This window comes from Canis lupus, chromosome 21 (genome assembly GCF_003254725.2).
Source record: "Canis lupus dingo isolate Sandy chromosome 21, ASM325472v2, whole genome shotgun sequence".
In the NCBI taxonomy this organism is placed as follows: Eukaryota; Metazoa; Chordata; class Mammalia; order Carnivora; family Canidae; genus Canis; species Canis lupus.
Genome location: NC_064263.1, coordinates 39,313,973 through 39,334,131, shown reverse-complemented (window position 1 = coordinate 39,334,131; position 20,159 = coordinate 39,313,973). Strand labels below are relative to the sequence as shown.

Sequence of the window (20,159 nt, the reverse complement as noted above, 5' to 3'; positions counted from 1 at the left end):
GAGGCAATCACAATTTTGTCCGGACAGTATTGAAGTGTTCAGTTTGGTTTTTATCAGAAAAGCTTCAGAGCAAAAGATAATGGGTTTTCTATAGCCTAAGATGTGATGGTTTGGCTATTAAACAATTTACTATAGATAGCCTTGGGAATTTTTGCTAAACTCATGCATATACACATGCATTGCACACACACACACACACACACACACACACACACATACACACGGTGTGGACTTGACCCATCTGGTTTCCTCTGTCCTGTCTGTCTGATGTGTATGCAGATACATACACATACATGTGCTGTGAAATGTTCATACCAGGATACAAGCAAGTGGATCACATTAAACTTTACCACAGCAGCTGAAATCGATTAGTCGGCAAGCCTTCTCTCTGTCTAAAATTGGAAAAGCTTATGTAAAGTATTAATTTTAACCTACAGTACAATGCAAGATATGGAAGAGAATTAATTTAATTTTATTTTTTCCCTCTGAGTTACATGGAGTATAATGAAAGTAAATATTTATTTTCACTTTATTTGAAGCTTTGTACAGATGTGAAAACCACTCCCACACATACAGCCTCACTATCACAAAGACAGGGAGCTGAGAGCAGTAGGTGTTCGGTTGGGGGTAGGGAATGGGTTGTCATTCTCTTGGTAAATAACTGAGGCAGCATGATGAGTAGAATGCTTCATTAACCAGCCAGTGATTGGGGAATGGAAAGTGCAGTATATTCCTTCCCGCCCCCTCTCTCCTGCAGTGGACATATGAACACACAGATAAAGATGTCACTAAAGGACACATGTGGCCTCATAGGATTTTTTTCTGCTAGGCTAGAAACAGCTTCCCTGCATTAGTATACCCAATATAACAGGTATCCTGAACAGATATCACTGTACCTCTACCCACCCCCTCCTTCCCTGCTATTCCCTCACTAATTGTTAGATCTAGCCAGAAAACACACACATACACACACAAAATTGGAATCTAGGAACTTTCCTTTGTGCGAAGGTAGGTTGACAGGGTCAGGATTAACTGGAGTGCTGGGGTATCCTACAAGGGCTAAGAGCTCAGCACAGCTTGGTTTCCAGGTGTTCTTGGCATAGTACTGCGGTTTTCTTAATAGCAAACATGCCCCTTCCTTGTTGGAGAATGCAGCATTTTCTAGCGGAGTGGGAATGGCAGTATTTTGTTAGTGTCTAACCCCATAAGCTTCTAATAATGCATCCTGTGTATACAGATATCCTGTCCAGTCTCAACTCCCCTGCCCTGTTTGGAGATCAGGATACAGTGATGAAAGCCATTCAAGAGGCTCGGAAGATGCGAGAACAGATCCAGCGGGAGCAACAGCAGCAACAGCCGCATGGTGTTGATGGGAAACTGTCCTCCATGAATAATATGGGGCTGAACAACTGCAGGAATGAAAAGGTAAAACTTGCTTCCTTCCTTCACTGGCTCTGCTGGACCCAGTGGCTCATTCTCATCTGGCTCTTTCCAGGCAGCCAAAGATTCTAGCTTGAGGGCTGTTTTGTATCACATTCAAGCATTACTGCCGATAAACACGTACACCCTTTCGCACTTACTGTGGGGTTGCCTCCCACATACCCAACCAGGCACCCAACCTGGCACCCAACCTACCTGCCTGTTGGCATCCTCTGTCCCATTACAAAAAAATTTAAAATGTTTTATAACAAAGGAGATATATGAGGTTATTAGAATAGAAATAGAATATCAGAATATTTAAAAAGAAGGAAGAAACATATATGCTCATGATGAGGGTGACTATATTACTCTGACTCACTACTGAATTTATTACTAAGTTTCCTATTAGCCAGGGCAAAAAATAAAACAAAGCAACTTACAAAACACATTCATTTATTTTTTTATTCAACAAATTATTTGTCAAGTGCTTATCCTATAGTAGACATTGTGCTAGGCACTGAAGATACAACAGTGAGCAAATCAGACAAAAATCCCTGCTCTCTTAGAGCCTCCACTGTGATAGGGGAGCCCAGGCCATGAAGAGATAAACAATTAAGTAGGTAATGTAATGTCAGTAATGTCAAGAGATGAAGAAAAGCCATGAGAGTAATAGAAGTGAATAGGGAATAGGGAGTTCCAGGGTGTTCTTTTATACGGGTTGGAAAGGACTCTCTGAGGAAGTGACACTTGAAGGAGACCTCAGTAAAGCCATGGTGCAGGCCATGTGAAGAGCCAGAGGAAGAGCATCCAGGTAGCAGGGATGACATGTGTAGAGGCCCTTAGAGTGTACCAGCTACAAGGAGACCCATGTGACAGAGAAGCACAAGAGAAGGAAGTAAAATGATAGCCTAGGATGGAACCTGCTAGACCTTGTAGGCCCTGGAAAAGATTTGCATTTTATTCCAAGGGTGATGGGAATCCTTAGATGGGTCTTATCCAGGGCATAAATATGGTCTGATATAGGTATAAAAGGATCATTCTGCCTAATATGCAAGAATGGACTGTAGGAATTTAAGAATAGATACAGGGAGACCAGTTGAGAGGCTGTTTAGTACACAGGGTGAAAAATACTGATTATCTGAAGAATGAATACCATCTAAAAAGGAGAGATGACAATATTTTCCTGGTGCCACTGTTCTTTGTTTTTCAAACATGAGAACTATATAGGGACAAATGAAGAGCATAGTGGGCAGTATCTTTGGTAACAGTTTGAGATTAAATTTAAAAACTTATTTCCATTCATATGTTTATTCAGTATAAGCTGAATATAATTTATAAGTTAGGACCAAGAATTTCTTCTTTGATTCCAACCCTGCTAATTGTAGCATAGTTCCTATGATAGAGACTCTATTCTTTCCAATAAACTTTTCTATTTCCGAAAAGGAGTTTTAAACTAGCATATAGAAAAAGTCATGAGATAAGTATAAGGTCATGTGTACTGTTACTTGAGTATTTGAATATATAGCTTTAACCAGGGTATTATTTTCTCTTTCTTTGTTTCCTCTTCAAAAGGTATGGGGATGTGATTTTGAATATATTAATTTCCTACAACTATACCAAATGATCACAAACTAGATGACTTAAAACAGCAGAAACTTATTTTCTCACTGTTCTGGAAACTAGTGTAAAATCAAGGTGTTGGCTGAGCCACAATCATTTCAGGAAGATTCCTTTCTTGCCCCTTCCTATCTTCTGATGGTTGCTGGCACGTTTTGCCATTCTTTACCTTACAGCTGTATCACTCCAATTTCTGCTTCCCTCTACATGACTGTCTCGTGTGTGTGAGTCTCAAAATCTCCCTCTTATAAGAACACAAGCTATTGGGTTTAGGATCTATTCTAATCCAATGTAACCTCATTTTCATTAGATTGTACCTGCAAAGACCCTATTTCCAATTACGTTCACATTCATAGTTACCAAGGGTTAGGACTTAAACATATCTTTTGCGGGGAGGGGAGGGAAGGGAGCACAATTTAACCAATTACAGTGGGATACAGAGCCACTGCTCATGTTAAATCAACCTCTCATCTTTGATTGATCTCCTATACTCTTTAGCCATTCTAGCAGATGGCTGGGGCTCGCAGGCTGGGAAAGAGATTAAGGGGATAGATACATGGTGGACTCCTCAAAGTATGAAGTGATCAGTCCTTACATAGATTAGGAGGCTTAGCTCTGGAAGTGTTGACTTCCCAAAGCTTAATGAAGAATTTTATTGTCAGTCCTCATTGAACTGACTTACTAAGGTTAGCATCAAACAATCAATGAAAAATTGGTCACTCTTAGACCCCTTTGCCTTGATTGATCCTCTTGGTGGGAGGTTCAGACCAGGTAGGAGAGAAACTCTTTGAGGAAATATGTGTCTTTTGGTTCCTGTTAATCCATAAAAGTTTATATTCTTGGGACTCATGCACATGCCAGTCACTGGTCCACTCAACTAGGTGGCAAAACCTCTCTTTAAGAACTGCCTGAACAGATTATTATATATACAGTGAGGTCTCAGGACCACAAGAGAAGAAGAGTCTTGCCCCCAAACCTCTTCTTCCATTCTGGTATTAGAGATAAACTGATACTATATTCTCAGTGAGAACACCATGAAATAACATATTAAATCTTAATGTGGATAATGTTACAAGATCCTTTTTGAAGCTCTGAGTAAACAAGTTTTAGCATAGAGATATTGAATGGGAAATTGGATTAACAACAACAGACTGGGGGCCATAAACTTAGGACTATTTTCTACTTTACTTTTTTGTCAGGAGTCAGTCCTAAAATTAGCCTGAGAAGTATGTCAATGATTTATTTGAGTCTTTTTTAAGTTATCAGTTTTTAAGTAGAAGTAATACACGTTCACTGAAAATTCTAATACAGAAAAATATATGGTAAAATTTAATTATCCTCCTCATTCCATTAACTATTAATGATTCTTAATGATTCAGAAGTTTTCTTTGAGTAGTAACCACCATTAGTGATTCAGAAATTTTATTTTAGAAATTTTCTTTGCATATATGAGGAAGTATTAATGAGTTTTGAAATATATATTCTCACTTGGAATAGTGACTAAGTTGTCACCATCTGTGTGACTTTTGGCAAGTTGATTATCCTCTCTAATCTCAGTTTCTTCTTACTAGGAGGATAGTAACCTGAGTTACAATGAAATAAGATGTATGTGAATGCACCTAATATGGCTCCTGGTTGAGTGGGCATTTTCTTACCTTCCCTATACCTTTTAACTAAGTCATGGGTGACCTTGAATAGAGAGAACAAATATACTATCTCAACACAATTAAGAGGTCCTCACACAATAATGGGAGGATCAGAAGGAAACAGATTTTTCAGATTTTGGCATTTTGGCTAACTCACATAGTTAAACTCCTGAGTTGCTACACGCTATGAAAACTTCAGGTTAATTAGGTTAGATCGGGATTTTTCAACATCAGCATTATTGACTTTTTTTTTTTTTTGCTTGATAATTCTTTGTCATGGGGAGGTATTATCTGGCCTCTACTCATTAGATGCTAGTAGCACCTCTCTCTTTGGTGACAAACAAAATGTTTCCAGACATTGCCAAATGTCTTCTATTGAGGAAGGAAGGAGAAGATGGCCCCTACATGAAAAATCACTCAGCTAGATAAAATGTATTTAGAATTAATACATTTCAGAAACTTCATTCTACAAAAAACAAATTATTTCATTTAAATAACCATTCTGTTATTAAATTATGAAAATCATTTGCTTTTGATTAATGCTCTGAATTAAATATTTCTTGGAAAAATGATCTAGAAATTTTTGTTCAGAATGTTCGCATAGAGAATCTTTAAAACATAATGCGAGCCTAGACATTTAGTTTGAGGGAGTAATGAGAAATAAATTCAATATTATTGCAACAACTCTGCCATTCACTGAAGGCCATCTGTCATCCCAACCAGGCCTGGAAGAGAGCATCCTAATCCATGTGCACCATACCTAGTAGTAAATTGGCACTGGGCATACCTTCTTCCAGCAATAAATCTCTGTCTGACACTGTGACCCTGTATTGTTGAATTTGTATCAGCTGGAACTGGAGTTCAAACTTAAGACACTACTAACTTCAAATACTACTGGTTAATTTTAAGTGTCATTCATTGACTTTTCTTAATTCACTTGGGAGGGAGAAGTCTGAGTACTGAAATAATCTTATTTTGCTTTGGAAGACATGGGAGAGAGACAAGATTAGATTTATGACTGAAAAAAATACTAATAAATCCAAAGTCTAAAATGTGTCATACTGAATATAATGGAACCCCTGAGGGTAAGTGACAAAGTAGTTTCTGCAGAACCAGAGAACTCTGATTTCCTGGTTGAAGAGTCTGTAGATGAAGTGTCTGTAGATGACTTTACTGGGGTTGTGTTTTGGGCACTGGAAAAGCCAAACAAATGGAAAAATCCATTATAATCCATTATGTATAAGGAGAGTTCACAAACTCTTCCTAATATGATCTCCCTCCCAGTAATTTCACTGTTTTGAGCATGTATTTTGTGGGTTTATAGGCTTTGTTGAGTTTCAAGAGCTGATATCTGTCCTTGCTTGTTAGGTTAGATGAAGCCAGAAGAGTAAATTAAGAACAGTATTATGGTAGCTTTGGCTCTCTTATAATCAAAATATCCATCTTAATTTTATGAGGTTCCATAGGATACTGCTTTTTCTTATGAGGATCAGATTTTCTTCTGAAGTCAAAGAAGGTAAATATGTAATGTGCAATAAGATAGGTGAAATGGATTGTGACAAATTCAATTTACGTGTCTTCAAAATTGTTCACTTCAGAATTTTCTGTTTTCTTCAATATAAAGATCTGTAAATTAGATGCATGAATTTGTTCTTTATAACCCATAGTACAGTTTTAGAGAATTTTTCACAGTGTTGTTGTCATAAAACCCTATAATTTATTAAGCCTACTGTGTCTCTCTCTTATTTGGACAGTCTTTACAAAGGAGTGTGTCACAGATTTGGGTTCCTTGAGAAGCAAAATGTGAGATAGAAATTAGTGAGCATGTTTATGGGGGTGTGCTCTATTTGCCATCCATGAAAGGAAAAGGACAAAAGCAGAATTGGTCTACGATGCAGTTTCAGTGAAGCCTCAGCCAACTATATGGGGAGCTTCAGGGGTGCCATGGCCATTCAGAATTGTCCCAAACTGGGTGGAGAGGGAGACACTTGTGTCAACCAGTCATCGGAAGAGGGCTACCCTGGGCAGGGGACATGACCTTGGCTGAGGTGACTCTCTTTAGCTGAGGCAATGATGAAGAGGGCCAGCAGCTGAAGGCTAGCTACCTTCAACATTCCCTCCAGCTGAGGGTATAAATCTTTCAGTCCTGAGGAGGGATCTGAGCAAAGTATCACTATGTCCCCTGTAGAGTGTTTTGTGACATTTAGTAACATTAGGTATGCATAAAACATGCTTCACATGTATGATTAAGTGTGGACAAACATTTACTACACAGGCATAGGGGCTCTTGTTTGTGTCTTTGTAACATATAGACTCATATATATATATGTCCATCTGAATATAAGTTTACCCATGGCATATTTCACTTTTTTGGGTAAATCCTGATTTTAGCACTTTAAAATGAAACATTTTTGGCTTGATTGGCCAGAACGGCACCAATGGAGTTGTTCTGGTTGGCTGTGTCACAGGATATTTAGGGTCTGTTAAATATATAGATTGTAGGGACAATAGACTGTAACGGCGCCTTAGGAGCTGTTATGCTCCATCATTTCAACACAGCCTCTGTGCGTGGATTGTGAGTGTCCTGCCAGCAGAAGTCTAAGTTACTGCCCTCAGCTTTAGCTTTCCACACCAAGAACACCATCCATCTTTATCCCTAAGTACCAGTGCAATTAGATCATATTATAGACTAATTGCTTACCAAATTTTGTTGTTTTGACATCTCTGAGATAGAAAGTATTTTAGTCATGACAATACACAGCAGAATTTTAAATAGGCTGCTTCTAAATGTCCTTAGAGCTCAGCTAAGGGCATCTGGCCAGAAGAGAAGTGAGGCAGAGTGGGCTGTTTCAGTGTTAAAGTGCGATCTGTAACTTCTCTGACCTTCCTGATGTTTGAGTACTGAATCGGTAATTGGCTAGAGCTTTCCTGCATAGCTGTTATGTAACTTGGGAATCTGGTTATTTTGCTCATCTTAATAATCTTGATGAGCCAGTAGATTGATTCCCTACTGATCAGAGTTGCTCATAAATAGGCAGATTACACATCTTATATGCACGTGGTCTGAATTGCTCTTCCCCTCATCTTCTGAGAATCTTTTAAGAAAAATGCTCGATCTTATCAGGTATCAAAGCAAGGACACTCCTATCACACTGTCTCTGAAGTACATTGATGGGATTAAAAGTATAGGGTGAAAGAATTGGAGGGGACACTACATTTGGCCCAATCCTTTCAAGTCACTGATGGGAAAACTGAGACCCGGTGGGTTCAGTGGGTTCCTAGTGGGAACCATGGTGGGTTCATGGCAGAGAAGGAATGAAATTACAGTCGCCCTGATTCTTAGACAAATGATGTTCTTATTTATAGAACTGTGCTGGACTCATTTATTAATTTCCTATGAGATCTTTAAGGCTATTTCACATGAAAGTATTTCTTACATGGCCAATCTCAGACCTTTGATGGAATAAAATAGTAAAAATAAATATGAACTGTGAAGCAGAAAAGCACTGAGTGCCCTGCTTCCTGAATACTTGTCACCCCCTGTCTGGGTAAGTCATTCTTGCATACCATCATGTCCATCCGTTCTGCCCCTGGAAAGTTATCAGTCAGGAAAGTGAAGGTTGAAAGCTGCTGATATAGACCAAGTGACAGAAGTGGAACAGCAAAAGAATTGGGGGCCACGTGGTAAATTGGAGGAGCACGGATATTGGAGTTGATTAATCCTGGGACTCAAGTTTCTAGGATTAATCCTAGTAGCATCCTATCCCATTCTCCTACCGTGTTACTTAATTAAGTTACTTAACCTCTGTGAGTCTCAATAAGCATACTTGGAAAATGGAGGTACTTACCCTTTCCTTGAAGGATCGCTTTGAGGGAAAACATATGTAGAGCATACACCTGATACAGGAGTCTCGGTTAGTATTACATCCTAACTTACTTTAAGACCTCATATAGGTTGTCAAATCGTTGTTCATTTTGTTAAATTTTCACTCTTTGATACTCTCCAGCGGTGAATGGGTTAACCTACTGCCCCCTGCGGCCACAAAATGTTTTAGACAGAGTGGAAGGTTATGGAGAAGCTAAGGGCACCTTCTCACAAAGTTAAGATATGCCTTTTTCTTTTTCATTCTTAGGGTAACCTGTATACACTAGCAGCTACCTGCCTAGAATCTGGCCACAACCAACATGATGATGTTCACATATGATTATATTAGGTATTACATTGTATTAGATTCCTAGAGAGCTTTTGTCCTTATTAATTTAATATATGTTTTCATATATTTCCCAAAACCAAATTTCAATCTATGATATTTGAAAATATTTAACCTGATTCTTGATAACTATATGCATTTCTCATGCCCAAATGATATTTTTTCAACCCATGATATATTTTTCAGCAAAATCATTCAATCACTGAGGTGCCTTGTAAACTTGTTCCTATTTGTTCAAAAAGGCAATTGTTCAATTTTTGCAAGTGTACGTTCTTGCTCCTCAACCATACTTTGCAAAAATATCAAAACAGTACATCAGTATTACACTGATGTAATACTGCCCCCTTTTATTGGAAATGAAAAACATACTGGATGTCTTCTGCTTCACATTGTCAATTGCCACAGCTCTTTGTTATTTATACAATTGATTCAGATATTCATTGTTGCATGACACTGTAGGTTCAGACAGAATATCAATACAGCCATACAACAATAAGTGAAAGGGGATTGCGAGCAAATTATTTAGCAAAGTATGTTTGGGATGAATGAGCTTCTTATACAGCACACAGACTAGTGAGGTTTTGTTGTTTCCAAAGGTGTACATAGGACTGGTTAAGCAGGGTGGTTGTTTTTGTGAGCAGTTGACTAGTATATTCAAGTACGTGCCTTTTTCTGTGTCAGCCTATTCCCAAGATAACAACTTGTACCTTGAGGGGTTTGGACATTAGAGATTTTGCAGTAAGGGGACAAATTCTAATTGTAACATCCTTATTTGCAAAGTAGAGCAGTTTTTTTTTTTTTTAAGTACCATTTATGTGGTACTTTTCACATCATGACAACATGTTTTTATAGTGCTTCTGGGCTTCAAAAATGGTGTTACATGAGTCTCTTAAACCTTTCCACATTCAGGGATGTAGATATTACTAGCCCTGTTTTGCAGATCAAGAAACTAAGACCAGCTCTAGATCGCTTTGCTCCAGCACTCTCTCTGTCCAGTGTCTCATTTGTTCCCTACATCTTTGTGAGATTGACAAGGCAATTTTAACTAAAATCTAAAGCAAGACATGCATCTGAGTTTCAAACATCAATTTTAATGAAGCGAAGGCTAAAATCATGAGATAGCTCTGCATATATATATATATATATACACACACAAACACACACACATATATATACTACTCAATGCATATTTCCTTGAAAAAAATATTTGTTTATCCTTGTGATAGTGTTTCTCTATTTCTCCTTGTGCTGTTTCTCTAAAACAGCATATACAGATCAAAAATCTTTAAACATTAGAAAAAATTTTAAGTTTTATTCATGTTAGATTTTACATTTGAACCAATAACATTGGGCAACTATGCAGTGCTGTATATAGATAGGCTCCTGGCTGAATGTAATCATTAAGCTCCTTTTATTTCTGTTGTCAGGGCTACTTGATTGGTTGCCTAGCTACTAGTTTAAGACCTAATTCATAAAAAACAACAACAAACTTGTTTGGCTCCTTACTTTTCTGCACGTTAAGTGGAAAAAACGGTGAGAATTTTTTTCTTACAAGATTTATAAGGCTTAAGATACTTCCTAGGGATAGTGGTGGGGGAAGGAAGCAAATAAAAGACTGTAAGCTTTTGTTTACAACAAGTGTTTTAAGTCAAAAGCCCATGTTCAGTTAATGGATCTCCCAGTGAAAGGGTTAAAATTTGATACAACCCAGTTAATAACTTCACATAAAGAGTTGTTGGTTGGGCATGTATGGAGCAAATTTACTAGCAATGAGGATTTTATAGACCTAACCTACCACAATGGCAGGTACTTTTTAACTCGATGGTCTCCATCGAATCTCTTCTAGAGCTAAACTTAGTCCTTCCAGATCAGCTATTTTCAACCTGTTTTGGTCTCAAGGGCCCTTTACACTCTTGAAAGTTATTAAAGATCCCAAAGACTTTTTATTTATGTGGGACATAGTTATCATATGAGGTATTAAAACTGAAAATTAGACAATAGATTTATTTAAAAATAACAACAACAACCCATTGGATATTAGTATAACACTTTCGAGCATTAAGTGTATTTTTCAAAATAATGAAATAGTAAGGGAATCCCTGGGTGGCTCAGTGGTTTAGCGCCTGCCTTCGGCCCAGGGGCATGATCCTGGAGTCCCAGGATCGAGTCCCACATCAGGCTCTCTGCATGGAACCTGCTTCTCACTCTGCCTGTGTCTCTGCCTCTCTCTCCTCTGTGTCCTTCATGAATAAATAAATAAAATCTTTAAAAAAAATAATAATGAAATAGTAAGAAGGACAGCTTTGTGTTATGTTTTTGCAAATCTCTTTAATGTCTAGCTTAGTGGAAGACAGCTGGACTCTCCTTTCTGCTTCTGCATTCAATGTGTTGTTGTATCACAATGCCATGTAGCTTCTGGGAAATTCCATTGTACACTCATTAGAGAATAGGCAAATAATGTCTTAGTATTATTATGAAAATAGTTTTGGTCTAGTGAACCCTCAGAAAGGGTTTTTGAGATTGCCAGGGGGGATACTTCAAATACATGCTGTTCCAGATCATGGAATACATGCACATATAATATGTGCTTTAATTGCATTCACCCTAACTTTAAGAATAGCCTTTACTGATCAAACATTGTGAACATTTAGAAATGATTATTGGTTTGATTCTGTTTGAAATAAGGGGCAAAAAAAGTCAATAAAATTTATAACTTATATTTATATTTTACCTTAATGCAAAAATAATTTGGAGTGGTTTGCAGTGATACATACAATAACACAAGATAAAAACTAGAGAGGAGATAGTGCACAAAAATTCTTCTAATACATATGTATGTAATTGCTAGAAATGGGCCACAGACTTGACCGTGAGCTTCCTGGTAACAAGGCAAAAAGGAGGTGTGTTATATAAATACATTTCTACTCTGTAAACTTTTCTACTATATAAATAAAATACTTTCTCAGGAGAAACGTGGGTTTTCTTCTATGAGTCTGCATAAAAGCTTCTCAGGAATGTTCCTAAGATGTTCAATTTTAGAACTATAGTAATTTTGCAGGCTGTTTCTTAACAGACCTTGTCATTTATTTTTTAGATCCATCCATTTTTACCTAGCTTTCTTTGTCTTAGTTTGGGTCTTATGACTGACATTGGATTCTTCATCCCATGAACACACTATTTTTCAATTCCATTCCATCTTAATTAAGTACTCACTATCTACAAAGCACAATATTGGACGTGTGTGGGGCCCTCAATCCTGGCTTTACCTTTATTTAGTGAATATCTCAGAGCCCTAGTTTCCTTATCTATAAAAATGTCAGAATTTGATAATTAAATGATGCAATATTTAACCTCCTAGTAAATCTCTTACATGTATGTATTAGGTGTTTAATAAATGTTACCTCCCTTCCTCCCTCGTTCATGGTCTCCATCCTCTCTCCTCCTTCTCTCCCTACTTTTTTTCTCTCTTCTATCTCCTCTCCATTCCTCCCTTCCTTCCTAGCTCCACCGTCCATTGAATAGGTTGTGGATAAGAGCAAAAGATTTGAAGTTAGACTGCCAAAGTTTCTCCATCTGAGAAATGGGAAAGTGCAGAGTTTTCTTTTTTTAAGATTTTATTTATTTATTCATGAGAGACACAGAGAGAGGCAGAGACACACAGGCAGAGGGAGAAGCAGGCTCCCTGTGGGGAGCCCAATGTGGGACTTGATCCCAGGACTCCAGGATCACGCCCTGGGCTGAAGGGAGGTGCTCAACTACTGAGCCACCCAGGTGTCCCAACGTGCATAGTTTCTAAACACAATAGGTTGTTGTGGAGATTGAATAAAATAATCCATGTAGCATATTTTGTCCAGTGCCTGCCATATAACTGGTAGAAATTCAGGCTAGAACAGATCATTGCCAGGTTGACGTTTATCTTTATAGATAATTGTGAGCCATCAGAGGTGCTCATAGATGGGGCATATTTTATCTGAACTACATTTTAAGAGGTATATCATGGCAATTTAAAGAAGGGGATTGGAGGGACCTTTAAAGAAATGTGGAAAAGTGAAAAAAGCTTATGTTTTTGACTCACACTGACTTGGACTTCAGATACTGGTTCTATCACTCACTAGTTCTATGACCTCTCTGAGCCTCAGTGTCCTCATCTGTGATTAATAATAATTAGTTCTATTGGTTACTGGGGAATTAATCAAGAAAGTATAAGCCAAGTGCCTAGGACCACCATACTTTAAAAACAACAACAAACCATTCCCCTCTCTTTTTTGGAGGAACTCCATTTGAAATTTATTTGAATCTCCTTAGATTCTTTAGAGCCTGTCCTGGTGTCATGGAAGTAGAACTTTTCCAGTGGAAAGACAACCAATATGCAGAGAAAGGATGTTACAAATGTGGTGTCAAGTGACTTAATACTGTATCACATCACATAAGGAAATCCATAAAGTAGTTCTTAAGAATTCTCAACCTCTAATTTAGATCAGTTCCACCTAGATGGCCTTTAGAATCGACTCAATCTACTAAACAATTTAAAATACCTGAGTTGCAGAAAATTCAAAACACATGTGGTCAGGAATATTTCAGTTATTTTTTAAAGTGCACATTAAAGACAAATATATATAGTTATGATTCTCAACTGAAACAAAAGAATTAGGTTTGAAATCATTTGATTGCAGAGTTTTTAAAGGTAAGAATTGGACCACCTAAATGACAAATCATCTTTTTAAAAACCTAGTAAAACTTGAGCGTTTAAGGTTGGATTTGGTTTAAAACACAACCTTAGCAAAGCTGAACATATTATAAACTATTTCCCTAAGTTCTCACAAAGCTCCTTGAGACAATACAAACTGCTTCCTAAATCTAACAAAGAACCTGTCTAGTAGATTCTAAATTTTAGGCTTCTCAGAGAAACATAAGCTAGCACTTGAAAACATGCTGTATTATTTTACTATCTGCATCCGTTGAGAAACTGGATCCATCTGCATTTCCCGGAGCTAGGAGGAAGGTGCTCTGCTTAATGGCTATGTGAACTTTCCGCAGGCTTTGGTGTCCCATTTCACAGATGCTGGCTCCAGTACTTCCTGAAGATTTTCCTTAGGGACCTCTGCCCTGAGAATGGGGATTAATGTCTACTCTGTTCTTGAACTTCTAGGGATCCTACAAAAATCCCATTATCAATTTCCATTCCTCCAGAATCATAAGGTGACCTCATTTTCTCTAATCCAACCTCTAGGATTTGTGTGGCTTCCCTGCCTTTGAGATAAAATGCTCCTCAAATATCATACTTTCACTCTATTGTTTCCCGAGAGCTTTACTTGCTGGCTGCAGTTTTAGGAACATGGAATAATAATAATAATAATAATAATAATAATAATAATAATAACCATCACAAAAATTCCAGTGTTTTCCATCGTTTGAAAAATATCTTTCACATTTTTATATTTAACTCCAACCCATTTTAGAGTTTTAATTTTTTTTTAGAGTTTTAATTTTTATCATTCCTCTTTGACCAATAAAGATGAGGTTCAGAGAGCTTAAATCATTTGCTTACATTCACACAGGCAGTGTCAGAGTTGAGGTTCTTCAGAGTTCTGTTTTCAAATCTCACATTCTTTCCCCAATAGCAGATGGACTTCACCTTCCTCCCCAGTTCAGCCTCTGCATGCACACTCCGATGGGTCCTGAACACCAGCTACCAGGCCCACATTAGCTGTGGCTCTACGTGAATGTGTGTGTCTGAGTGTGTGGTTTGTGTATGTGCTACATGTTGTGCATCTCCGTGAGTGCTTATGTGTACCTTTCTCATTGTGGGTATAAATTTGTGTGTTTGTCTGTCTGTCCATCTGTCTGTGGGATTCTCTGCTTCCTGTGCATAACTGTCTGTCTCTGAGTGTGACGTATGTGGGTGTGCCCACGACCTGTGTACATGCATGTGTATGTGTGTGTCTACATCCGTGGCAGTCAATGCCTGCTGTATGTCTGGCAGTGTGCATCTGTGATGTGCCCGTGTATTTGTCAGTATCTTTTTGTATCTGTGTGTCTGTCTGAATCTGTGTCTGTCAGGCTGGGTTTATGTGTCTGTAAGTATGTTGGCGGAGCAATGTCTGCATCCTTCTCTGAATCTGAGTGTTAGTCTGTCAGTCTGTTGACCTAAATGTGTATGTGTCTCTATGACTGTGTGTCTCTCTGTGTAAGTCTCTGCGTATGTGTTCCACTCTCTTCTCTGTATGGAGTTAGGTATTGATATACTTGATTATTTTTACTTTCAGCTTGGAGGCATAAGGCTGAGTACTGAGCATAGATATGAAAACTCTGCACATGGATGTGCTTTATGTATTCTTTCCATCACTGTTTCTCTCTCAGCATTGTCTTAAATCTGGTTGTCAAAAATGTGCCATTGGAAGCACATTGACAGAAGTTCACTTTTAGCTAAGATCCAATTTGCAATCTTTGACATTTGCAACTAAGATTAGAATTTCCCAAAGTGCTGTCTTCCCACTATGGATTGAAATGCTTGCTTTTATTTTTGGTGCAACCCTGATTTGCTCTTTATATCTTTTTATAAATGATGTCAATAGCATTAGTTCTGAAATAACACAAATGGTGTGTTGTGAAATGCATGGCCCTGCAGTGTTAGTTCCCCATACCTTGTAGGCTGCAAGTATCCCCTGTAGTTTTCAACAAGATCACTCTAAAATTGTTTCCTTCTCATATTTAGGACCAGCATAAATTTTGGAAAAGAAAAGAAAAACCATAAATTTAGAGTCCTTTTACCTATGTTGATATTAAAATATCAATATTAAAATTAATCTCAATTTTCCCATCTGTAAAATGGGGACAACAAGGCAAGCATCAAGGTGGGTTTGTTTGGTTTTTTTTTAAGATTTTATTTATTTATTTAAGAGACAGAGCACAAGCAAGAGACCACAAGTGGGGGGGGGGGGGCAGAGGGAAAGGGAAAAGCAGACTCCCTGCTGAGTAGGGAAATCTGCAACAGGGCTAGATTCCAGGATCCAGGGATCAGGACCTGAGCTGAAGGCAGACACTTAACTGCCACGCAGGTACTCCTATACTCCTATAAAACATTTTAGTGAACTCATATTAAAAATCATATCAGCTTATCAAGACCTTTTATCCTTTTAAGAAGATGAGTTTTCTAATTTAATAGCACTCCTATAAAGGGAGGTTAGTGCAAGTTTAATCTTTCTTGATTGTTGTAAAATAATTTTCCTGGGTCTAGGTAGAACTTTGGTAAGAAGAAGGAACAAGACCCTTTGAAATCAGTCATATCTAGACCCAGAACTCAGCTTCACAGACTAATAATCAGTGATCTTTTCGTTTTAACACCGTATATATTGCTAGCTGGGTCATCTGATCCTGTTACTTTTCTGGGCCTTTGTTTACTCACTTGGGAGGTGAAAATGGTGAATATACCATATAAGATTGTGGAAAAACTTAAATAAGATAATGTATGTGAGGTAAGGTAGTTGCAAACAAATTTTCTTCTGGCTCCTACTGTTGTTTGCAACCATATGACATAACAAGATGCTAAGCAGGACACACACACCATCTTATATATGATGTATGGGGCTTGTGGTGCTTGGGACTCAGATAAAATTGACTAGTCCTTTTTCTCCCTAAGGGAAAATATATAATGATCTGGGAGATAGGATAGATACCTAAAAGGGAACCTGACATCATGGGGTCCAAGTGCCAAATGAATGAAAGGAGCTGCAAGGTTAATTAAGCTCACAAAGATCAAAGGATACTCTTCCTATCAATGAGGTAGAAAGAGAGTTTCTATGGAGTGAGAAATACTTGAAATGCCTCAAAGAAAGACAGGCAGGGTGAGTATGGGGAGAAGAACAAGCAGGTAGGATCTAAGCATGAGCCTGGTGGGGCTGGGGTCTACGGGACAGTTTATTCAGGAGAGAAGCAGGCTCTGGGTCAGAGAGGGGCACGGTTCAGATGATGGAAGCAAGAGTTTATGTGTATAAGTGTGTGTGTGAGAGACAGACAGAGATAAGAGAATGAGTAACAATGACGGTAGTGGTAGCCGAGGTAAATTGAGTGTGTTTCTCCTTACAAATAGTCTTGTAGAAAGTCAACCTGTTTGTTATACTGAAACTGTAGAAGCAACTGATAAGGGGTGCCTGGCTGGCTCAGTCTGTTAAATGTCTGCCTTTGGTTCAGGTCATGATTCCGGGGTCCTAGGATCGAGTCCCTCCTTGCTCAGCAGGGAGTCTGCTTCTCACTCTGCCCCTCCACCCTGCTCCTGTGCTCTCTCTCCCTGGTTCTCTCCCTCTCTCAAACAAATAAATAAAATTAAAAAAAAAAAAAAAAAGACAATCACTGATAAGTGACTGTCTTCTCAGTAGGAGAAACATGAGGGTAGTAGAAGATTGTAAATCCAAATTAAAATACGAAGTAAGTAGCATAAGTATCATAGGCATTTAGGATGATGCTTTTATATAACAAATCTCATTTGATTTTCATTAAAATCTTATTATGCAATAGAGATTATTATTTCCTGTTAATCCACCGTTAAAGATTTTAAAAAAAGGACCAACCACGAGAATCATGGAGGTAGCCCTCGGTTCCCATGTCAGCTCCTCCATGGGTAAATCCTATATTTCCCACTGCACCATGCTGGTAAGTTACTCTGCTTAGCTTGAAAGAAGAGCCCAAGTCTCGATCTCCCACTAACATGTGGCCCGAAATGCTCAGTTACTGTTCATCGATTGCTTGCTTGTGGCTGGGACCAGGCTTTGGAAGAAGTGGTTATTCTTATGGAGATAAAAATTTATTTTCATATGGGTCTGTCTCCGCTTTTGTGTGTGTCTGGCCTTCCTCAGACAGAGGAAGCTCACATCATGGGACGGTCGCTTCTTACTAGATCTTAGAAGAATTTTGAAGCCCTTCTAGCCGTCCCAAGTTACTCTGCCTCCCTGCCACTTTGTCTTCTGTTCTGGAGGTTGTTGATCAGGTTCGCAGCCTGATGTTCTCTGTCTCTGCCTCCTTACATGTACGGGAGTTATTTCTCTCCCCTCCTTCCTCCGTCTGACCCTCCTTCTTTCCCTGACTTGCCATCTCTCTCCACTCCCCCTTCCCTTTCCCATCCTTCATCCTCTTTCCTTCCCTCCCTCCCTCCCTCTTGCGCTGATCTGTCTCCCACTCTCACTGCAGCCTTGCATCTTGCTGCAGTTAGGGTGCAGTCTCTGACCACTGGTAAAGATTTTTCTCCAAGCTCTTCGTGTTACAAGGGGTAGCTGCTGTCTGCCTACTTCTCCTGCAGGGCTCCAGAGTGTCCTGTAATGGCTGCATCCACCTAGCCTACTCCTGTGTAACAGGGGCTCCTGAGTGCACATCTCCAAGGGTAGGGTCTCTAAAATTTTGCATCAGAATTAACCCTGTGTGAAGAAGGTAGCATAGCTTAGGAAGGCAGAGACAACCAGCACAAATCAATTCAGAATCTCATGCTGATTTTATTTACTTAAATGGCAATACAGTAAGGTCTTAGACCTGGATACCTTGTGAAAGTTAAATTTATAAAATAAATATGGACTTACAAGGCTTTGGAACCAGCCCAAATCCTGATCTCCCTATCTCAAGACCTGGACCTAAAACCAAGTCAAATCTCTTAAGTTAAGCTGTGCAAAAGAGTAGAAGGAATGCAGCTTGGGTTAGGTCTGAAGACCTGTCTTCTAGGCCTACCCCTGACTGCTGACTATCATCTGGGTGGTCCTGGGGAAGTCTCGAATCTTACTGAGCCTCAGTATATTCTATAAAATTAGGATGACCACTCCTTACAGATGTCATAAGTGTATAAAAGGACTTAACAATTTATAAGATGCTGGTGGTCACCGAAGCTGAGTATGTGCCATGGTATGAGGGGAGCAAGGTAACTGACTCAGTGATTTCAGCTTAGAAGGGAAGTTTTATGCCTCCTTCCTCCTGGTTTATTGGAATGAGGTGGACTCAAAGCTGCCTTTGGCTGATAGCATAAATAAGTAGCATGTCATCACTTTTTTTTTTTGCCATAAATGAAATAATTTTTTGTTTATCATCTTTGTGGGTAGTAATTGGAAGGAAAAGATGTAGAAAGGAAATGAAATCTATCTGAAGTAAATCAGGTTCGTTGTACCAAAGATCTCTGGAGTTTAAAGGAAGCATTTTTTTTTTCTCAAAGAATTACCTGAGGACTAAGAATTAGCTATGCAGATGGATTTACTGATCAGTATAATACGATGAGATCACAACTCTGTGAGAGTTAATGAATTTCACCTGGTTTTATACAAACTGTTTTTCCAGAATCATCGCTGTGAACATATGATTTTAAAAAGTAATGTAATGAGGGGCACCTGGGTAGTTCAGTCAGTTAAGCGTCCAACTCCTGATTTTAGCTCAGATCATGATCTCAGGGTCGTAAGATGGAGCCACGAGTCGGGTTCCATGCTGGGTGTGGAGCCTGCTTAAGATTTTTTTCACTCTTCCTCTCCCCCTTCTTGTTCTCTGTCTCCATCTCTCTCTCTCTAAAAAAAAAAAAGATGTAATGAGACAAACATCTATAGATAATGTTTGAGGGAATATTTAATATTGATCTATCTTCAAGTAGAAACTATATTAAAGAATAAAGTTTGCAGTCACATCAGTTTATCCAGAAGGAGAAGTATGTGACTGTTTAGAACAATGGACACTGAGTCTTAAAGCAACTTGAAGTACAAAGATTGAGCACTGTAAATATAGTAGCGAGTCTTCAAGAGGAAACTAATATTTCAAATCAAGCTAGGTTCCTAAATAGATTATGTTGAGGCCTGTTTGTTTATTTGGTCTGAGCAGTCTAATCCAGCCCCTCCTAACATGTTACCAAAGATGGAACACAATCCACAACTTGAAGCCTTCTATAAATTATAGATTTTTAATATGCTAGTCTTGACGCAGGTCAGAAGGCCCGCCAGCCAGATCAGCAGTTTTCATTTTGCTGCTCTTTTGGTCACTTCAGCTATGGGAAATTAAAATTTTAATCATATAAAAATTGAATATGAGTTTTACTGAATCAGTGAAAGAAGATCTAGTCTTTTTTTTTTTTAAGGCTGTGCTCCTTTGTGTCAAATGCATAAAGTTAAGTAAGAGCTGTAATCTTAAAACTTTTTTTTATAATTGTCATGATCTTCTTTTCTGAAGGCATTAATTGGTCTGAAAATTCAAAATTAGAAATTCTGCAGAGGTTTAAAGACTCTGCTAGATGTAATGTTCGTGTGGGATGTTA

The 20,159-nt window shown here is 38.5% G+C and overlaps 1 protein-coding gene across 36 annotated transcripts in view; it reads left to right on the top strand.

Moving 5' to 3' along the window:
* The window catches only part of SOX6 (SRY-box transcription factor 6), a 665,863-nt gene that overhangs the window by 584,736 nt on the left and 60,968 nt on the right, over positions 1-20,159 (top strand). For all 36 annotated transcript variants that reach the window (XM_049099117.1, XM_035703772.2, XM_035703769.2 and 33 more), the window contains one exon: positions 1,238-1,425. In XM_049099117.1, coding sequence (XP_048955074.1) covers positions 1,238-1,425 — 188 coding nt within the window. The remainder of the gene's footprint in view (positions 1-1,237; positions 1,426-20,159) is intronic.